Below are 23,169 nucleotides of genomic sequence, written 5' to 3'. Positions count from 1 at the left end.
CACGATGAGGGGTGTCTGAGTGGTCAGTCAGTTGAGCGTCCAACTCTTGGTTTCAGCTCACATCATGATCTCAGGGTTGTGAGATCAAGCCATGCCACCAGCTCCACACTCAGTGGAGAGTCTGCTTCTCTCCCTCTACTCCCCACCATGTGCACCCACAACTTGTGCTCGCTCTCTCTCTAATAAATAAATTTTTTAAAAATATAAAAAAATAAACACATGATGAAAACCTAGGTTTTTATATTTTCTTAACCTAAAGTTTTACTGTAATATGAGTTTTTCATGACATATAATTACATGTATTTTTAAGGCCACTTTAAGCTTTTGTCACCACCATGGCAGAGAAAAATTCTGTCTTGATAGCCAAATTACAATTAAACGGGACCATGTCAACTAGTAAACTATGAAACAGTTATAGGATATGATATGAGCATTAAGAAATTTCCCAAGTATGATATTGGTCTAAAAAAAAATTACCTAGGACTAATGCAAACATTTTTAGTAGAGGATTAAAAAAAAATCTCCATTTAAATGAAACGCTCAAACTTGTTCATAATTACATAAATGCAAATTAAAACGTTAAGAAAAATACCATTTCTCCCATTTTATTAGAGGTCCAAAATTTAACCATGTACTCTGTTGGGGAGGCTATGAGGAAACAAACACTCTCAAACATTGTTGGTGGGGACACAAAATGGTATAACCTCTAGAGAAGGGACTTTCTCAACATCTAGCAAAGATACATATTCATTCACCTTCTGAATCAGTAACCCCAGATGTATGAAGCATATGGCTCTTCAGTCTCTATTTGTTTGACCCCGCAATCCCACTTCTAGGAATTTACTTTGAAGATATATTTCTAAATACATGAATAAATAAACAAAAAACCCCAAACATATACACAAGGTTATTCATTGCAAAAGAAATTTTGCAAAATACTGTAAACACCCTAAATGCTCATACACAAGACTGACTGAATAAACTATGATATATCTTCACAGTGGAGTACTAAGCAGTTATAAAAAAGAATGAGGATGATCTCTTTAAGTGGATAATGGGGAGATTTCTATGCATGTAGTTACATTAAAAAAGTACTAAAATAGTATATTTGGTGTGCTACCATTTATTTTTTTAGATTTTATTTATTTGCTTTACAATGAGAGCATGAGAGAGAGAGCACAGAGGGAGAGAGAGCAGCAGACTCCTGCTGAGCAGGGAGCCCAATGTGGGGCTCGATCCGAGGACCCTGGGATCATGAACTGAGCTGAAGGCAGACACTTAACTGCCTGAGCCACCCAGGCAGCCCCAGTGTGCTACCATTTTCAAATAAAAAGAAAATAAGACTACATCTATATCCATCTATCTATTTTTAAAAAAGGAACACAAGAAGGAAACCCCAGGGTACTCAGTGGAATAAGTGAGAAGCAGAGAAGGGAAAGGGAAGGGCCTCATACTTGTGAGCATATTATTTTGTATAATTTTATTTCTGGAGTCACGTTACTATTTTACACATTTAAAAAATAAAATTAAATCAAGTAGGATGGGGGAAAACTCACAAAAATAAAGTACAAAAAGCCAAATAGGCCTAACTTTATAGCAAAGCGATTGTAAACCAACCTGTGCATATAGGTAAGAAGAACTACTCCAAGTAACTTCTGAATAAAGTATTTTGTTATATAACGTCAGTGGGATATATTCTAAAGATAAACATTTTGCAGGGAAATTATTTTTTACAGTGAAATATAAGTGGGATAGGCATAAAGAAAAAACCCTTATGATGTTGACTGGAACTAAAAAGGAGTGCTCAAAAACTGATAAAAACAGAGTAAAAGGACATAGAATCCAGCCTGAATGAACTTTCACTGGCCAAATCAATTAAAATTTGAGCATCAAAATGAATAATGACAGCAAAGGATTATAACATTAAACAAAAAGAAAATTTTTATTTTTTAATTTTTTAAAAAGAATTTATTTATTTATTTAACAGAAAGAGACACAGCAAGAGAGGAAATACAAGCAGGGGGGAGTGGGAGAGGGAGAAGCAGGCTTCCCGCCAAGCAGGGAGCCTGATGTGGGGCTTGATCCCAGGACCCTGGGATCACGACTCAAGCCGAGGGCAGACGCCTAACCGACTGAGCCACCCAGGCACCCCTAAACAAAAAGAAGATATAAACACATAAATGAATGGATGGATGTTTAAAAGTGGAGGGGATGGGAAACTGTCTTTTACAATAGAACACCACATGGAAGGGATAACAGAATTAGAAAGCCACCATTTCTTAAAATTTTTATTTTATTTTATTATGTTAGTCACCATACATTAATTAGTTTTGTGTGATGTAGTGTTCCATGATTCACTGTTTGCGTATAACACCCAGTACTCCATGCAATACGTGCCCCCAATAATACCCATCGCCGGGTTAACCCATCCCTCCCCCCACCCCAAAACCCTCAGTTTGTTTCTCAGAGTCCACAGTCTCTCATGGTTCATCTCCCGCTCCAATTTCCCCCTCTTCATTTTTCCCTTCCTACTATCTTTTTTTTTTTTTAAACATATAATGTATTATTTGTTTCAGGGGTACAGGTCTGTGATTCATCAGTCTTACACAATTCACAGCGCTCACCATACCACATACCCTCCCCAATGTCTGTCACCCAGCCACCCCATCCCTCCCACCCCCACCACTCCAGCAACCCTCAGTTTGTTTCCTGAGATTAAGAATTCCTCATATCAATGAGGTCATATGATACTTGTCTTTCTCTGATTGACTTATTTCGCTCAGTATAATACCCTCCAGTTCCATCCACGTCGTTGCAAATGGCAAGATTTCATTCCTTTTGATGGCTGCATAATAGTCCATTGTATGTATATATATATACCACATCTTCTTTATCCATTCATCTGTCGATGGACATCTTGGCTCTTTCCATAGTTTGGCTATTGTGGACAATGCTGCTATAAACATCGGGGTGCATATACCCCTTCAGATCCCTACATTTGTATCCTTGGGGTAAATACCCAGTAGTGCAATTGCTGGATCATACGGTAGCTCTATTTTCAACTTTTTGAGGAACCTCCATACTGTTTTCCAGAGTGGCTGCACCAGTTTGCATTCCCACCAATGTGTAGGAGGGTTCCCCTTTCTCCACATCCTTGCCAACATCTGTCGTTTCCTGACTTGTTGATTTTAGCCGTTCTGACTGGTGTGAGGTGGTATCTCATTGAGGTTTTGATTTGGATTTCCCTGATGCCGAGCCATGTTGAGCACTTTTTCATGTGTCTATTGGCCATTTGGATGTCTTCTTTGGAAAAATGTCTGTTCATGTCTTCTGCCCATTTCTTGATTGACATTTGTTCTTTGGGTGCTGAGTTTGATAAGTTCTTTATAGATTTTGGATACTAGCCCTTTATCTGATATGTCATTTGCAAATATCTTCTCCCATTCTGTTGGTTGTCTTTTGGTTTTGTTGACTGTTTCTTTTGCTGTGCAAAAGCTTTTTATCTTGATGAAGTGCCAATAGTTCATTTTTGCCCTTGCTTCCCTTGTCTTTGGCGATGTTTCTAGGAAGACGTTGCTGCGGCTGAGGTCGAAGAGGTTGCTGCCTGGGTTCTCCTTTAGGATTTGGATGGACTCCTGTCTCACATTGAGGTCTTTCAACCATTTGGAGTCTATTTTTGTGTGTGGTGTAAGGAAATGGTCCAGTTTCATTCTTCTGCATGTGGCTATCCAATTTTCCCAACACCATTTGTTGAAGAGACTGTCTTTTTTCCATTGGACATTCTTTCCTGCTTTGTCGAAGATTAGTTGACCATAGAGTTGAGGGTCCATTTCTGGGCTCTCTATTCTGTTCCATTGATCTGTGTGTCTGTTTTTATGCCAGTACCATACTGTCTTGATGATTACAGCTCTGTAATAGAGCTTGACGTCTGGAATTGTGATGCCCCCAGCTTTGTTTTTCTTTTTCAACATTCCTCAGGCTATTCGGGGTCTCTTCTGGTTCCATACAAATGTTAGGATTATTTGTTCCGTTTCTTTGAAAGAAGTGGATGGTATTTTGATAGGGGTTGCATTGAATGTGTAGATTGCTCTAGGTAGCATTGACACCTTTACAATATTTGTTCTTCCAATCCATGATCATGGAACGTTTTTCCATTTCTTTGTGTCTTCCTCAATTTCTTTCATGAGTACTTTCTAGTTTTCTGGTACAGATTCTTTGCCTCTTTGGTTAGATTTATTTCTAGGTATCTTATGGTTTTAGGTGCAATTGTAAATGGGATCGACTCCTTAATTTCTCTTTCTTCTGTCTTGTTGTTGGTGTATAGGAATGCCACTCTTCAGAGTATAGGGATAGGGGGTACATACCTCAATATCATAAAAGCCATCTATGAAAAACCCACAGCGAATATCATTCTCAATGGGGAAAAACTGAGAGCTTTCCCCCTAAGGTCAGGAACACAGCAGGGATGTCCACTATCACCACTGCTATTCAACATAGTATTGGAAGTCCTAGCCACAGCAATCAGACAACCAAAAGAAATAAAAGGCATCCGAATCGGCAAAGAAGAAGTCAAACTGTCACGTTTGCAGATGATATGATACTTTATGTGGAAAACCCAGAAGACTCCACCCCAAAACTGCTAGAACTCATACAGGAATTCAGTACAGTGGCAGGATATAAAATCAATGCACATAAAAATTCTATCTTAAACCCTTTTGTGTCTCTGACAGTGCCTAACCACCTGCTGATTTATATATTTAAATACTATAAAAAAATTATGCTTCTAACCAGAGGCAAAGTATCCTTTAAGATATCATTATAAAACATCAAATCAAGTTTTAAATTTAAACTCTGCCTAGGAATTGGTGCCTACCTTGTAGTGCATCACACATGCAGGCTTATAGGGGTGCTCACTCTCTATGACAGCATAGTGATTAGAAGTTGTACAAGCAGAGAGGCCTTGCTCAGGCTGGTTTCCTGTGGTGCTATCTGTTGACTGATTAGGATTGAATGCAGGGGGTGCATACTTCTGATTCAAAATGGCAACTGAGGGAAGTAACTGTTGGACAAGACCAAAGACCTCTACAGCCACCTAGTATAAAAAGAAATGATTAAAAAGATAATAAATGTAAAAATTGCTTTAAAATGATTAATTACTATAATTGTTGGCTACCCTTAATTACGAAGAACATTACTGAGAGTTTTTTAGCTAAGTTTTCATTCAAAGAGAAATCTGTTCTTTGGAAAAAAAACATTTACCTTAGATGTCTTAGATGTCATATGAAAATAACCTCGTCTATACTTTTAAACACTTTGCCTTTTTGTGATCTGCTGTAAACTGGGTTTTACTCAATATTTAATTATGCCAAAGAATCAATAGTTTCCTTCATGTCTTGACTATTTCACAATTGTAAAAGACTCCTATCCTTCTAAATTGCTATTCTTACCCAAAAAGAAAGATTTGGCATCAACTTCATAAATTACAAAAATCCAAGTTAACTTAAGTTTCCTTACATATCATAATTCTAAAATATATTTCTCATTCCCAAATTCTTCAAATGTAAAGCCAGTAAGTAAGCACAGCAATCCAATAAACAAAACGAAGAACAGTGAGATTTAACTGATAACTTTTACCATTTAACTTGTCTAACCTTACGTGTTATACTTGTAACCCAGGTACCTCGAAGATCAAAGTGTTTATAAAGGATAGATACAAAGTCTAAAAAAAAAAAGATATTTAAAAAAATATTCAAAATTGCAGAATTAAATTACACACCTTGGGAATAGCAGCAGCTACTGGTCCTATGTAGGCTATAATAAGGGGAAGCAGCATGGAAAACAGACTGGAAGAGCTAAGCAGTTCTGGAATGTCATCAGCTAAAAAAGGCATTAAAACTATAGTTAGAACGTAATTTCATTGTAATGTATATATGCTGTACTAAATCTATATTCCATTCTCTTGAGCACAATAAAATTATAGTTGACATTGACTGAATGCTTATAAAGGACCTGGCCCCATTCTAAGGGTTTTATATGCATGAGCCATCTCAAATTAATCCTCACAATAAGATACTTTTATTATTTCTGCTTTTCACAAGGGGAAACCAAGGCATACAATGTTAAGTAACTTATCCAAAATCATATACCTGTAAAGTGACAAAGCCAGGATTAGAACCTACAGTAAGAGCCATGATTTTAAACCACTACCGCTGATACCAGACATGGCTATACGTGTGACATTAGGCCAATTACTTAATTGGTATGTGCCTCAGGTTAGTCCTCTGTACAGAAGAATAATAACAGTACTTCCCTCACTGGATGTTATGAAGATTAAGTTGATATATGTAAAACACTTAGAACAATGCCTGCACATATTAAGCACTACAAAAATGCTTACTGTTATTAAGCTACACTGCCTTCTATTTTACCAGAGAAAGCATTTTGCTGATGGACATTTTAATCATTTATCTATAAGCATGGTGCTAGGAAGATAAGTTGAGTCTAGATTGAGATGATCTTTATATTAAAGGCCAATTATTCCCAAATACTTCTTTCTAGATCTGCTGTTCTGTCACAATAGGATGCGCTTATTTAAAAATACAGTTTCTTAGCCCAACCCAAACCTTTAGTTTGGATAGGCCAAATATTCTTTATTTTTAGGAAGTTCCCCAGGTGATTCACTAAGTGATTCCCAGGTGTGCACTAGGCTTAGGAATACATGTTATAGCTAATAGTAAGACTGGGTGGGTAGCAATGAATCCTTTTGTAAATGAACTCTGCTGCCAGTGTGGAGGGTGACCAGGTAACTAGACAGGGAGCGGGAGAAAGGTGGCAGTGAGATTGCTGGGATGCTATCCATCCATGAGGAAGAGGACACATGCCCTGCACCGTGGTGGCTTGAACTATGGAAGAAGGGATAGGGGAATACCAACTGGAGAGTTGCCAGTGGAAGAACTCACAGAACTCAAATCAGGTAAGTGAGTTTGGGTTACCCAGATCTTTGGGTGAATGGTGATACCATTACTGGAAATGCGATATATAGGAAGAAAAACACACCTAAAAGAGAAAATAAAATGCTTTTTGATGCCTAAAGGAAGGATAAAGCAAAGACTCAGCTTAATGGGAGAGTTTTTGTCTTACTAGGTTAAGTAAGAAAATAACAGGTATCAGGTAACTGCTTTTGAACATTCTAAAAAATCCTGCATATGGAGGGTATGGCTGATACAAAATGAATGTATATGTATGTACACATCTACAATGAATAAAACACTCTGGGATTCTATAAGACGGTTCGTTTCAGTAACTCTGTGTACAAGTTAGAGAATAAAGAATCTAAAATATGACTATTAAGAAAATAAAAGTCTTACCATCCACAGCAAGAGCTCTGTGCAAGAGGTCTTTTGCAGCTCGAACAACAGTGCTTACCACAGAGAGAGCTCTGCTACAGTTTTTATCTTCTTCATTGGCTTTACTTAGAAGCTGGGATTGTAAATCTCCATCAAATTCACTCCTGTAACAAGAGTCACGCATGAGATTTTACATGGTAGGTAAAACATGATCTAAGTCCAGTTATCATATTTAGATCAGAGCTCCTCACTTAAAGTTATTTTAAAACAAGACCAAGGAGAGTGTATCTTAGGAACTGATATTTAAACAAAGGCCTGAATTATGTTAAAAAAAAAAAAAAAAGGCTGAGGGAAAAGTATTCAGGCAAAAGAACAGTAAGAGAAAGGTTCAGACAAGAACAAGATCAGCAAGTTCAAGGAACAGAGTGACAAGTGTGACTGGAATGAAAGGACATGGAGGGTGACAGGAGTCAGATCATGTGAGCTTTGTACACCTCTGTGAGACCTTACATTTCATGCTGGGATGGGAAGCTGTGAGAGGACTCTGAGCAAGGGCAGACCTGACCGATGTACATTTCTGTAAGATCCCTCTGGCTGCACCGTGCAGAACTGAATGCAGCAGGCCCGCGGCAAAAGGAGGGAGACTGGGTTAGAAGCTGTGAGAGTTACCCAGGGAGCAGTAGTGATCGCTTGTACTGAACTGTTAATTATGGGAATTAGAAAAAGTCAGATTTAGAACATTTTACTTTGTTTGATTAATTCATTCATTAATTAATTTGAGTGAGAGAGAGAGAGAGTGCACGTGTGTGGAGGGGAAGAACGGGCAGAGGTTGAGGGAGAGAGAGAATCTTAAGCAGGGTCCATGCCCAGTGCGGAGTGTGATGTGGGGCTTGATCGCACGATCCTGAGATTACAACCTGAGATGAAATCAAGAGTTGGATGCTTAACTGACTGAGCCACCCAGATGCCCCTAAATTTAATTAATTTTAAATTTAAAGCTAAGGGTATGTAAAGCTTGGTGGGAAACAAAAATATCTAAAACACTGTATTTTGTGTAAGAAATAGTCTAGATAGCAGATGCTTCTAAGGGGCTCTCCAGCTTTTTGAAATATATAACTTCTGTGCATGATATGATTTTTTTAATGTATGGTTTGAGAAAGAGAATACTATTTATTGTGGTGCTGTGTAACAAAAAGTTTTTCATGATTCAGAAAAGGACTAGAAAACTTGTATCTCAGCAGCAACACACCACCAGGAAGCTATTTAACACCTACCATTTCTTTTTTATTTCACATGGAAAAAGGCAGGAGAAAAATCTACATTCAGGGCAACAGCTTTGTACAAATTGCCCAGGCAGTGTTCCCAGATCGTTTATGAAGGAAAGAGAGAAAGCAGCAAATCTCTGAAAGTGATACACAACCTTGGTGGGATCTGAGGCTAAGTCAGACGGAGGGTAGATGATATGGTGAATGGTACTCACTACCTGTGATTCCAGCTAATTCACTAAAAGAAAAACTGAGATGTGATGACAAAAGTACATTTAGAAGTTTTTTTTACCCCAAATTGTTATTATTTTTTTTGTACTGTTTATATAAGGAATGGTTAAGGAACACATCATGATATACTCTAGGGTCCTCAGAACTAGATTCACAGACATCAAAATATACTGCAGACTGGATAATAGGATCAAGGCAACACTAGTAGTTGGGTAGAGTTGATGTGATCATCAATTTTTGCTATTTTTAAAAAGAAATGAGTAAATTTCACTTAAATTTGAAACTGTAGACAACAAACTATAAAAGTAACAACAAATAGCACATATGTCCAAGACATAAAAATGTCAGATATTAAAGAAATAATGACAAAAACATTTTAAAGCATTCACCTTTACAATAAACACTGAATATATATATTGAAATGAGACCTTTTTACATGGATTAGCACAAGTATGTGCAAGGCAGTTACACTAGAATTATAACTATGCATTTATTAGCATTTTTTACCTTGGTAATAAACTGTATGGCTCCTGTCACTTTACAACAGTCTCCTTACCTCTATAAACACATTTACCTGTAGTAGAGTATCTGTGGAATCTGTCCTCTGGTTTGGTTTGTGCCATTACTACTCAAGCTGCATGTGCTGAATGTGAATGTCACACCATCAGGGCACTGAACTGTGGTCATTCCCCCATCTCCATTGGCTGTACGGCTTCCATAGTTCCTCAAGCGCACAGCATATTTAACATTTTCCTTCACAATCAAGATGTAAAACATGTTTATAATGTACAGAGGAAATAAAAAAACTGGGCAAATAAACTGAATTTCTTTGTCATATTTATAGATGATTTGGTTAAACACATTTTTAATGTCAAACAGGAAGATAAGTAACACTTACTGATGTTTATTATTTTAAAAGAACTATACTAAATACTTCATGTGCTTTAATCAAATTAATCCTTAAAATGACCTCATGAGGTTAAGTACCATTACTATTCCTATTTTACAGATGAATCTGAGGTACAGAGAAGTTAAGTAACTCACTCAAAGTCACACAGCTAATACGTGATGGAACTAGTATTTGAATATAGATAGTCTGAGGATAGTTCCTGCTCTTAACCACAATGTAGAGTATTAACCACAACAAAAGATTTAAAATAACAATCTAATATTTTTCTTTGATGGGTTTAAATTTTGAAATAATTTCAAATGTGGGAAAAAATAATGGTGAGTCTACTATATCTTTTTAAGAGACACTCAAAGTCAGAAATGGTTAGGTGGACAAAAATGGGAAAAATATTCAAAAGCAGAAGTTGTCCCAAATAAGATGCACTGTGCATAGAAAACATGAGATACAGACATTGGTGCCTTATGATCTACGATATAAACTTCATAGTGAAGATTTTTTGTTTTTTGGTACCTGAACTCTCTTTGATAATGTCTCTGATGAACTTACCTTATCCAAAATTCTGCTCTATAATAAAAATAATAATATACAGTTGAATTCAGAATTACTCCATTTGTAATTAAGGTTAAGTAAAATTTCTGTTTTGCTAATTTGTTATTTACTGCTAGACAATAAAGTTATATGAATAAATAACTTTTATATAAAGTAATAGTAACTTTAATAGTTAATACTCTATTAAGCCCACTTTTTTTTTTTTTTAAGATTTTATTTATTTATTTGACAGAAGAGAGAGCACAAGTAGGCAGAGTGACAGGCAGATGGAGAGGGAGAAGCAGGCTCCCCGCTGAGCAGGGAGCCCGATGCAGGACTCGATCCCAGCATCCTGAGATCATGACCTGAGCCGAAGGCAGATGCTTAACCGACTGAGCCAACGAGGTGCCCCAAGCCCATTTTTTTAAAAAGTGAGTTTTGGCACAATGAGAGAAGGAAAGACAGGAACTCATATTTACTAAGCTTCTATACTGTGTTAGGCATGGAGCCAAGTACTTTATGCCATTATTTAATTTCCTCTGAACAACACTACAATGTAGATACTATCCTTCCCAACCTACAGGTAAGTCCCAGAGTAGCTAAATAATGATGTCCAATGTCTTAGAGCTACTTTGTGGAAGAGCAGGCCCCTGAAGCTACTTCTGACTCCAAAACCTAACAATACTTTCTACTATACCAGATTTTAAGAGATCTTTTGCAAAAACAGAATATAATACAGTACAATATCAGGAGTATAGTAGTGACTCTATAAACGTTTAAAGTACCACTTAAAGGAATACTTTTCATTACTTTTTTTTTTTAAGATTTTATTTATTTATTTGAGAGACAGAATGAGAGAGAGAGCACATGAGAGGGGGGACGGCCAGAGGGAGAAGCAGACTCCCTGCCGAGCAGGGAGCCCGATGCGGGACTCGATCCCGGGACTCCAGGATCATGACCTGAGCCGAAAGCAGTCGCTTAACCAACCGAGCCACCCAGGCGCCCTTTTCATTACTTTTTAAATAAGCTACATAATAATACTTCTTATTTACAAAAGAAACATAATTGAAATTACCTTTAAAGGAACAACTTTGTCAAGTCTGATTTCAGCTATATCACTGGGTGAATCATCTGTTGTATAGGTTCCTTTGACTAATTCTAGAGATGTCCATCTATGAGAATGAGTCGAATCTCCTGCATGTTCGCTCTAATTAAAACAAAATAAGACAAAACCCACCATATTCTTAATTTTGTTTTGTTTTTAAGCAGTTTATTTTCTTGTATATAAAATTATCCATTAGCATTCCCCTATACATATTGAAGAAAAAATTTCTGGAATGCTAAACTATTCACTTTTATCGGATTTCCTGAGGACTCTAGAACCTAAATCATATAAATGGGATTTTCTCATCTGATGTTTTATTTTTTTTTTTTTATTTTTATTTTTTTTAAAGATTTTATTTATTTATTTGCGAGAGAGAATGAGAGACAGAGAGCACGAGAGGGAGGAGGGTCAGAGGGAGAAGCAGACTCCCCGCTGAGCAGGGAGCCCGATGCGGGACTCGATCCCAGGACTCCAGGATCATGACCTGAGCCGAAGGCAGTCGCTTAACCAACTGAGCCACCCAGGCGCCCTCATCTGATGTTTTAAAATGATTCCCACTTCTTCATTTGGAGAGTGCAACTCTAATTATAGAACCTAATGAAGTAGGGAAATAATTTAAATTAATTGCTAAAAAGAATCATGATACGGAAAGATTTCTATTTATTATGAAATGATTTACACGGTAACTTTCTGTCCCATTTTAATAAAACTTTGTGAAAACTCGGGTTCTTTAAATAATTTAGAGAATAGAGCAAGATAGAGCTTAATCAATCAATCAATACTATCTTTACTAAGAATCATCCATTAACACTCTATGACAAAATTGCTTTAATCACTGATACAGATAATAGTATCGATCTGAATATTGTTCTTGTTTCTTAAAAAACTATAATAGCAAAAAAAATTATACAGAAGTTATCATTAGGAGCTTAACTATATAATTTCTAGTCTTTTCATTTAACATTTCCCCTGGAAGTGCAAAAAATATGAGGCAGAAGTGATCCAGAATGGCACACAAGCAATCATGCAGAATCACTCTCATTTTCTTTCATGTCTGCCATGACTAATGACTAATCAGCTAACCCCTCAAAGATTTAAGCAGTCTTACTATGATAATGGTAACCCACACAGCAAGATGAACACTGGAAGAGAGGTACTTACATCATCAACCAATACCTCTAATTCATATTCATGAATTCCACCTCCTCCATAGACAGAAAAACCAACCACAACTATTCCAGGTTTGTCTACTGAAAAACAGATTGCATCAGGGGACCCATTCCCAGTGTTCCAACTTCTTCCTTGACTTGTTTTTGTGAATCGGTTAGCACTGGCCTTAACAGAGTGGAGAGAATTAAGTCCATCAACCTAGGAACAAACAAAAGCACAATTACACACCAGTAGTCTGTACCTGAGCGTTAATATACCTTTAACAAAATCCCAAATTTCCAAGAAGTTCAAAAAGATAACCTACATTTAACAATTGGCTGTAAACCCTCCTAAACGTACATTCTATAGAGATTACCCAGCAATAAAACCAGATTTTGTCATTCTAAATTTACAAATCAGTATCATTTGACAGTATTTTCTTCTCTTAGTCATAGGGAACTATATATTTCACTTAATTTATAATGTCAGAACTATATACCAGTAAGTTATTACAGTCATAACATATGAATGAATTATATCACTCACTTTGAAAAGAGATACCAAAATTTCACTAACATTCTATGGACCAGCAGTTTTCAAACCATGTGACACAGAGCTCTAGGACTTCCGCAGAGATGGGTAATCCAGAAAGAGGTGGACTCAAGTTTCCCTCCATCAGTCAGACTATCCCCCCTCTCATCTGTGAGTTTTGAAGACTTCATTTGCAGGAAATGTTCTATGTCTTAAGTTTGAATACCACTAATGTATGTTATAACTTGTCATTCAATATTTGAATATATATATACAAGTACAACCTCACTAATTACAGACTTGTTAGAGAGGATCAGTAAACTTATTTTGGCTTGAAACTGCTCTTTTTCATTACAGAGCCAGCTTTTGATCTAAGGCTGCAGAAATTTGGAAGACCTATAAGAGGAAAAAAACTGAAGTTTATGATTCTAGCAAGAATTTCAAACTGCTCTGGGAAAGAAAGAAATATGGATGTCTAAGCAAGGACCTTTGGAAACTTCCAAGTTTGTATATTAGGCACCTGCAATTTGGGGCATTCTTTTTCATTAAAAAAAAAAAAAGTTAAGTTCACAAGGGAAAACTAGATAGTAACCTTCTGACGGGGAGCTATGCATCACAGACTTTCTCTTCCAGGATCGGTACAGAAGGGAAGTATATTATAGGCTGATGACTAAGTGAAAAAAAAAAACAAAAAACAAAAAAACCCCAAACGAACTAAATTAAAATTTTCTGACAAGGGTTCAGTGACCTCCTGTGCCAAAGTCAAAGCTAACAAAGAAATGAAGGAAATGCTTCCCAGGGTGAAATACTAAAATATGTGCAGGTACATGTAATCATTCAGAAATCCTAAAGGCTAAACTGTCACTATGAATCAGAAATGAGTACAGCCTGGATAGATTAATTCAGCAAAGATCCTAAAATAAATCTGTAAGTAAGAAAAAGCAAGGGCTAGGAATTATAAAAGTAAAAGAGAGAAAAGAGAAAAGATGTTATCTGGCAGGCAACTGAATAAATGCTAGCTATTAAACATTCATTTGAGTGATATAAGGTATTTCACATTACGACATGATTTTGAAAACCAATCTGTCTGCTTTTTTGGGGAAAAAATTAGAAAACTTCACTAAATTCAGTTAAAACATTTATATAAATTGTACAACAGAGTGAGCAGGGCAGTGAAATGGTTAAAAATAATGTTACTTTACAACATGTAAAGCCCTTTTGAAGTAGTTTTCTCAAACACAATAATATTTGATCCTTTAAAAATTTTGTGGTCATGGCTGTACAACAATCTGAGTGTCCTGAATGCCCATTTTACATACGTTCTTTGTCTAGTGTCAGTCAAGTGCGCAGAACTAAGGTTTAAACCTCTTTACCTTCTCCATACCACGTGTTCACTATTAGTAGCCCCATTTCTATGACTCATTACCCAGCAATGTGAACGATTTTTGCTTCCATTGGGACATGGCAGTGAGGTTGTACTATGGAGCATATGAGAGGAAAACATACAGTTTGTATTACTGTGACATTCTGGGTAAATGTGAGAGACAGAGGGGGAGCAAGCAAGAGCAAAGAAGAGGTATAAGGAAGGGAAAGCCAAACAATTTAGCTTGAAGGTTTTGTTTTGTTTTAAAGAAAAACAACACAAATGGGATTAAAATTAGTTTCTACAAAGCCAAAATATATGAAAAAAGAAACTGTGGAAAGTTTAAACATGTGCTTATTATCCAATCTCAAAATATAACACTACCTCAGATCCCAGGGCTGATGCTGTCAGTTCACTGACAATACTGGCCAGCAATCCACAGGTGTTGGAAACCAGGTGGGAGGAGAAGAGCTCATTTTCTCTCCTCAGGCTATTCCTGACTGGGAGCACAACAATAACCAGCATTTTCTCCAGAACTTCACGGAAGCTTGTCATACCTGAGATATTCTCTTCACTCTAAGATACATGAAAAAAGAAAAAAGTTCCAAGATACTACTGCTTTATTTTCCTACACCTTAATATTCACGCTTGACTCTGTGTCTATAAATCCATCCAGTTGTGTGTGGAACCACTGAATTTACTTTTCACTTAGAAGTTCTTTTTTCAATTATTCTGTGTATCATAAAAGTACATCTTTACAAGATGTTTTTTATTAGCTTTGAGTCACTTTCACTTATTCTCTTATTTAACTTCTCAGTAACAATCACATATGACAGAAAAACACTCCTATCTAAAAAGCTTTTCTTATAGGACAAGATTCCAATCTAAGATAATTATTTCTGGTATATTTAGAGGTAAAGCAACTGAGTATATGTGCTGCCAAAGCGAACACGAGGTAAAGCAACTGAGAAATAGTCTGTACAAATCTATTTCCTAATAAAATGTAATAAAAACATGGAATTTTACTATAAATACTCCTATGCAGTTTTACATTTTCTACTGTACTTGATTTCCTAAGAAATTCCAACCCCTACCAATGGAAAAATTTTAAGAAATTATAAAGTCCCAGTAAAGACTAAGGGGGAAAATATTTTTTTCCAAAAATAAAGGGAAAAGATGATTAATTTAATTGATATCCAGCATGAACACTATTTATCTTTTTTACCATCCCTGATATCTTTTAGCCCGCTATGGACAGGGAGCAAAATGTATCTGGTTTTGTGAGGGGGCCAATTGTGAGCAATGACCCTTTCGATTTTACTGTAGACTAGTGAATCAAACCACCTGAGATTTAGTTCCAGTTTCTTCATAGTGCTTCAACTTTTGTAAAATCAGGGGAATTACATGCTATGATTCAGTTATCAAAATCACCTGGTTGCCCCTGAATAGGTAAGTTCTTCCACAATACTAACATTCCATACTGCATTATGACATACAGCATATGTAACAAATTCAACAGATTTCATAAAGTCATAAAATCTCAAGGAAGTCAGCCTTCCCAAGACAAATCAAATATGTAAATGGAGTACACATTCAACCCATGACAGAAAATTAAGTAACTTTTCAGTTAAAATCATGATAAGCATTATTATACATCTTTCTTAATGTACAATCTTAGGCTGAACAAAAAGTCACTTAGAGATAATCTTCCATCTTTAAATTATTTCTATTATCATTTGAATAAAATTACCATAACACATCAGCTTCTTATGTAATTAGTTTTCCTGGCTTTAAAATAATCAATTTCTGATTTTGTTAAAATTGTAATTCTTCTATCCTTTACATCACTTTGATTCTCCAGAAACTTTACTTTTTGGAACTTCTCAGAAAATCAGCTTTGGATGAAACTCAATCCCCAATTATACTCCATAATCAATAATCTTGGAAGGGCTTTATTAGGGGGATGGGTGAAGTGTATTTATCTAGTTATACCCACTTAGTTTCTATTAGTAACTAACAAGATTAATACAAGAAGCTTCCCATATAATCTTAAGATGGATTTACTAGTGTCAGTGTTTTAGTTGAAGAATCAAAAAAATATACATATACATATATGCACATCACTAGCCACTTAAATTTTAGAGAAAGGAATTCAGTCACCAGTGGTGGGGAATGCAAGCTGACACTAGCTTTCTGGAGGGCATTTTGACAATTTGTAGTAAAGTCTTGAGGTGTTTTCCTTTTACTTAAGAATTTTTCCACTCCTGATGATTTACTCTGGAAAGATCACCATGAATATGCATAAAAATGTAGTCAATGATACTTTTAGTAGCATGATTAAAATACTACAATATTGGGAATAATCTAAATATGTATATATATGTAGAGGGAAAACATTAACTAAATTATGCTATACCCAAATGGTAGAATCCTGCAATATCTATTAAGAAAAGGATAGAAGGATATGTACTATCTTCATAGAATATTAACAAAGACATACAAATATACAATTATTAATAATTACCAAATGTGTGTGGTTCTGAAAACTTTTAAATATTTTTAAATTTTACTATACTTTTAAGGAAAGATTGTAACACTAAAGTGAATTCTAAAAGAAAAACAGAGAATTATCCATAACTTTATCACCTAAGCATTATTTTCATTTCTCAGTATTCTTTCAAAATACGTACTACCTACATATTAAAAAATACATATGCCTTTTGCATACATAGTTTACACAGTCATCATAGTATACCATAGTCATAAAGTATATATACTTTGGTTTCTGATTTTCTAATTTAAAAATGTAAAAACATCACCTTTTTTTTTTTTATGATTTTACTTATTTGAGAGAGAGAGAAAGCACGAGCAGGGTTGGGGGAGGGGAGGAGGGGCAGAGAGAGAAGTAGACTCCTTATTGAGCAGGGAGCCCAACATGGGGTTCAATCCCAGGACCCTGAGATCATGACCTAAGCAGAAGGCAGACGCTTAACTGACTGAACCACCCAGGGACCTCAACATCACCCTTGATATTAAATGTAAATATAGCTATTTTTAAAGGCCAAGCCCTTTTTTATCACACTGATATATCCAAATTAAACTATTTCACCTAGTGATGAACATAAAAGGCTCTAATTAAGGTTTTCCATTTTTCCTTTTAATAAAATACACATAAAGCTTTAGTCTTTCAATTATTCCCTTGGGTAATTTCCTTTGCAAATACTCATCACACCTAATACTGAATTGGCAATTTATCTTGTAAGAATATCTTCCAGTTTATAGACATCCCCTGCCCCGCCAATTCAGGAGCTGGTTTATCTTTTTTACTCCTGTCTCAACTAGTACCTAATTACAATCCCAGTAAATAGTAGGTACACAATAAACTTGCTGAAAGAAAAAGATTACTTAGACTAATTACATAATGCCAGAAAGCATCCAAAAGTTTAGTAGGTTTCCTCATAGTCTCACCAGAGTAGGACTTTATAAGAGAAAAAAAAATCATTTTTCCTAATTTTTTACAAATAAATCAGTACCTCAATTCATTCACATTTAGTTTCTAGTAAGGCTGAAATTTTTCCCATGCTGGCTTGCTCTCTAAAGTCCCTCTTGTATTTACTCTTATTATTTCTACTGTAATTCTACGAAGGTATTATATTAACTGTAAGTTTTCTTTCCCATTCTGCTATTGTCCTTCATTCTATATGTCACTTACAATTCTCTCATAATTTTTCTGTTGCTTCAGTCAACAGAAAATTGCTATTGTACATTAGGATACTATTCTATATTCTACTGTTTTTCTTGGCTTTCATTTTAAAGATTACTTCTCATCAACTTGATAATATTACATATGGTTTTCTTGTGTATTTAATTTTTCTCTATAGTGCTTTCTAATAAACCAGAAATGGTTACTACTATGACTGTTTTAGAATGTTTATTTTAACATACCAAAATGTTATAGAAAAACGTTTCAAAAATTTATTTATTTCCCTCGAATTCTATCTTGGCAATCTAAAATATTAGAATCTAAAAGTTTGCTTATAGTATCTGCAACTTTCAAATGGTTTGGCAAATAACAAATACATGGGAATTCATTGCATAACCCTCACATTTTTTTTTTATAGGTTAGGTTTCATTCAGAATTTAAGAATTAGAGAAAAAATATTGCAGATTTATAGGTAAACATAAGAAAATGTTTCCTCCTGAATTTTAGCTCTTCTTGTGAAACACATACTTATTTGGTAAATACCAATATAGAAGAATAAGCACCAACTTAAATATGCCCTCATTTGTAGTTTTATTGCTTCAGGATAAAAGGTATTTCAGAAGAAGACCTACCTGGCTAAGTTTTTCCATATGTGCTACCAAAAGGGGAAACCGGTGAACTAGTGTTGAGTCATTCTCTGTGCTAACTTGTTTAACAATTGATCGTAGTAGTACTTCTCCATCGTATGCAATAGGGAAGATAGAAGTCAGCTTAACAGAAGTGTGGCACAGAGCTGACATAACAGCTGCAAGCAATCGGCTACTTGAGGTCTTGAAGTTTGCTTCTTGGATATCCTTTTAAAAAGAGAAATATGCACCCACCAAAGAAATATGGCATCAATATAATCCACATTTTTGGGTATACAAAAGGTAAACAACTTTTTAAATTATTCCAAAATTTTCTAGGATTCATTTTAATTGTCGTGTTATGGGATTTAATTATATCAATACTTTTAAACACAACTGTTCAAGTTACTACCCAACGAAGATGGAAAAATTATTAAATATGGTCAAGAAAAAGCAGCCTCCTATTCTCCAATCAATGACTTTAATATATCCTCAGAATCACAGTCCTCTTTAGCACGACGCTCAAAGAATGACATAAAAAAGGCCCCAATCAGTATATATCCATGTCCAGTAAAACAAGCACTGAAACCGCTTTCTTCCAATAACAAATGATTTAAATTGTAATTCGGTACTACTATAACATTTCACTAATGGTAATGTAGCATAATGAATAGCTACTATAATAAACATTTTGCTAAGGTCAAAAATTATGTCATCACATTATATAGTTTATTCAAAAAATAAGTAGCATACTTGTAAGTTCTTTTTAAATTTTATTTATTTATTTGAGAGAGAGAGAGAGAGCAGGAGTGGGAGCAGGGGTAAGAGAGGAAGGAAAGGGAGAAGTAGACGTTCCACTGAGCAGGGAGCCCAAGACCCTGAGATCATGACCTGAGCTGAAGGCAGATGCTTAACCAACTGAGCCACGCAGGCTCTCCGATTTTTTAACAAAATATTAAAAACTTACCAAGACAGGATATACTAATTCACAAAAACTGCGTACACACTACTTAGTTCAGCAAACATCTGTGTTACAAATTCAGGCTAAATGCAACATCCTATCTGTTAAATCAACATTTGTTAAAGTTAGCCTGCCTGTAACCTGTTCAGTGGCAACGAAAACAACCATATGAGACTGCACAGGTCGACAGAGTAAGTTGTGCACTAATCCAGGCAATAATCTTGCCCCAGGAAACCGACTAGTAAAATATACTACTCTGCTATAGAACATGGATGAACCTGGAGGACACTACAATGAGTGAAATAAGCCAGTCAGAGACAGACAAAATACTGCACGATTCCACTTATATGAAGTATCTAAAATAGTCAAACTCACAGAAGCAGAGAATAGAATGGTTGGGAGAAGGGGGAAGTGGGGAGTTGTGTTAAACGGGTATAAAGTTTCAGTTATGAAAGATGAGTAAGCGCTAGTGATCTCCCATACAACATCATACCCGTAGTTAACAATATCATATTATATGCTCAAAGTGTATTAAGAGGTAGCTCTCATGTTACGTGTTCTTGCCACAATGAAATAGTTTTTTTAATACTAAGAATAAGTTCAGTATGGAAATTGCCTAAAAAATAGTAGTAACAAAATAAAAACAAAGTTGCCTACCCAGATGTCATCACTGGACTATCTTTCAAATAGGCTAGGATACCGTGGTGATGACAGTGAACTTTCTTAGGGGAGAAGGCGCTAGAACTTCCACTACAATGTTAAATAGAAGTGGTGAGAACAGTTACCTCGTGCCTTGTTCCTGAACTTAGGGCAGTATTCAATATTTCACCATTAAGTATGATATTAACTGTAAATTCTTCTGTAGATATCCTTTATAATCCTAGATTAAAGAAGTTTCCTTAAATCCTAGTTTGATGAGAAGTTTTCATCGCTGAATAAGTGCTAATTTTGTCAAATCCTTTTTCATTACCTATTGAGAGGATTATACAGTTTTCTCTATTTATTCAGTTAATATGGTGAATTACATTGATTTTTGAAAGTTACACTAATCTTGCATTTCTAAGAAAAACCCTACTGGGTGTGATGTATTTTTTATATTGCTGGGTTTGATTTGATAATATTAAGAGCTTTTGTTATCTATGTTCGAGTAATGTTTGTCTGTACTAATTTTTTCTTCTAATATCTTAGTCAGGTTTTGGTATCAGGATAAGGCTAACTTGACTAAATTAGTGGGAAATGTTGTCTCCTGTATTTTCTAAAAGAGTTTGTAAAAGACTGATATCATTTCTTTCTTGTAGGTTTAATATAATTCAGCAATGACAATTATCTGGGTATGGACTTTTCTTTGTGGGAAAGTCTTTGATAATAGATTCAATTTTTTAATGGATATAAGGCAGTTCAGATTTTTCTATTTCTTATTGTGTCAGTTTTGGTTAAGCTGTATTTTTCAAGGTATTTGTCTACTTTATCTAAAGTTATAACTTACTAATATAAAGTTATTCATAATATTCCCTTATCAGTTTTCTGGATCTACAGTGATATTCCCTGTTTCATTCCTGATCGTGGTATTTTGTGTTTTTTCTTTATCTCTTGTCTCTCAATCAGACTTGCTAGGAGTTTATTAATTTGGTTTTCATTTCAAAGAACCAACTTTCAACTTTGTCAATTTTCTCTATTTTTACTTTACTCGTTTCTGCTCTTATCTTTATTATTTCCTTCATCTTGATTACTTTCTTCTTACTTTGGTTTGCTAATTCTTTCTGACTTCTTTAGGAAGAAACTTAGATCACTGATTTTAAACCTTTCTTCTTCGCTAGTATTATCATTTAATGCTTTAGCTACATCTCACAAATTCTGATGTTATACTTTTATCTTTTAGTCTGAAATAGTTTCCAATTTCCTTTCGATTTCTACTTTGATTCACTGGTTACTTGTAAGTGTTGTCTCTTTTCCACGTATTTAGTGCCTTTCTCAATATATTTTGCCGCTGGTTTAGTTCTATTGTGGTCTGAAACTCTCTTTAATTTTAATCTTTTGAAATTTACTAAGACTTGTTTTATGGCCTAGCATATGATCTATCTCTGTGAACGTGGTATGTATACATGGAAACAGCATGTATTCTGCACTTGCACTTTCTGTTTTATGAATACCAGTGAAACCAACGTGGTTGATAGCACTGTTCAGATCTTCTATTTCTCTAATGATTTGCTGGTCTGCTGTTCTGTTAATTACTGAGAGAGGAGCACCGAAGTCTCCAGGTATCACTGCGAATTCGTCCATTTCCCCCTAATTCTGTCAGTTTTTTGCCTCCAGTATTTCGAAGCCGCGATTTGGAACACACACCCTTAGGAGGCTCGCGGTTTCCTCATGACTGAATGTCATCAGCAGGCAAGCTCGCTCACAGCCCTCCCTCCTGACCGCTCTGAAGAGACGCGGGTGGCAGAAGCTGCCCTTCTAGCGCTATCCTTGCTCTTACACACACACTCTCGATTGTTCTCGCTCTCACGTGTGCACACTCACTCACAGATTCAAAGGGCGAATCAGCAGCTGTGCAGTGTGCCTGCCAATTTTATAACTAAGAATGATAAAGCACAGAAAAAAAAACAAGTCCTTCAACTTGGATTATGTAAGTCACGCATTACGTAAGTCATACCAAGCCAATGTCCTAATTTACCTTTTATAAAAGTTAGAAAGATTGAGGCAACAGCACTTTATTTTCTTGAAGAGCATTAAGCAATGTATCATTTTTCAATCCACATTTTACAAACTTAAATTACCTGATCCAAACAATTCAGCAGATCACACAGGCAAGCCCACTGTAAGGCAGGAGTTGGGTAGAAAGAATGAAAACAGGCAGTGAAGGTATTATGACACTCCTGAAGGACAGCTTCTAGGAGACTCAAGGGTTGACTGAGATATCCTTGAGGATCATTATCCAACTTCACCATGCAGTGGTCAACGCCTTCTGACAAAATTTTTCTTAACAAAGTTCTGGTTTTTCCAATACATTCTGCTAATTTGCTAGTTTCTTCCACAACTGCTTTTCCTGTAGCTTTGAGGGAACAAAGCAGATTGCTAATTAAATAGAATAATAAATATGCATGGAGATATTCAATATAATTCAAGTAATTTCCTATACAGCTAAAGATTGCAAGTACTCATAACCAAGAAATGAAACAATTTAGAGTTAAATGTGGTCCAAAATAATTTCTTTTAAAAATCTAAGTAGGGCAAAAAACAAACAAACAAAAAACAACAGGAACATTGGTTTCAGCATTTAAGTCCAAATGAGTTGTTCAAAAAATTTCTATTTGACCGAATCCGTTTAAAATAATACATTATTAGAGTATTTTTTTAGCTTAACATGAATTTTTGTTATCAACATGTAATCTGTTTTATTCTTTGTAAGTAAATAAATAATAAGGCAAGCTTAATAAATAATAAAAAATAA

At 35.5% G+C, this 23,169-nt stretch overlaps 1 protein-coding gene across 7 annotated transcripts in view; it reads right to left on the bottom strand.

Annotated features, from left to right (window-relative positions):
- MYCBP2 (MYC binding protein 2) overlaps positions 1-23,169 on the bottom strand; it is a 271,010-nt gene that overhangs the window by 108,919 nt on the left and 138,922 nt on the right. For all 7 annotated transcript variants that reach the window (XM_035003215.1, XM_035003216.1, XM_035003219.1 and 4 more), the window contains 9 exons: positions 22,496-22,770; positions 18,764-18,985; positions 14,813-15,004; positions 12,547-12,753; positions 11,356-11,487; positions 9,417-9,595; positions 7,368-7,510; positions 5,777-5,877; positions 4,874-5,092 (listed from right to left, as the gene is read on the bottom strand). In XM_035003215.1, coding sequence (XP_034859106.1) covers positions 4,874-5,092; positions 5,777-5,877; positions 7,368-7,510; positions 9,417-9,595; positions 11,356-11,487; positions 12,547-12,753; positions 14,813-15,004; positions 18,764-18,985; positions 22,496-22,770 — 1,670 coding nt within the window. The remainder of the gene's footprint in view (positions 1-4,873; positions 5,093-5,776; positions 5,878-7,367; positions 7,511-9,416; positions 9,596-11,355; positions 11,488-12,546; positions 12,754-14,812; positions 15,005-18,763; positions 18,986-22,495; positions 22,771-23,169) is intronic.

The sequence above is a fragment of the Mirounga leonina genome, unplaced genomic scaffold (assembly GCF_011800145.1).
Source record: "Mirounga leonina isolate KUSES-001 unplaced genomic scaffold, KU_Mleo_1.0 Mir_127, whole genome shotgun sequence".
Lineage (NCBI taxonomy): Eukaryota > Metazoa > Chordata > Mammalia > Carnivora > Phocidae > Mirounga > Mirounga leonina.
Note: the sequence above shows the minus strand (reverse complement) of the source record. Positions and strands in the feature narration are given on the sequence as shown.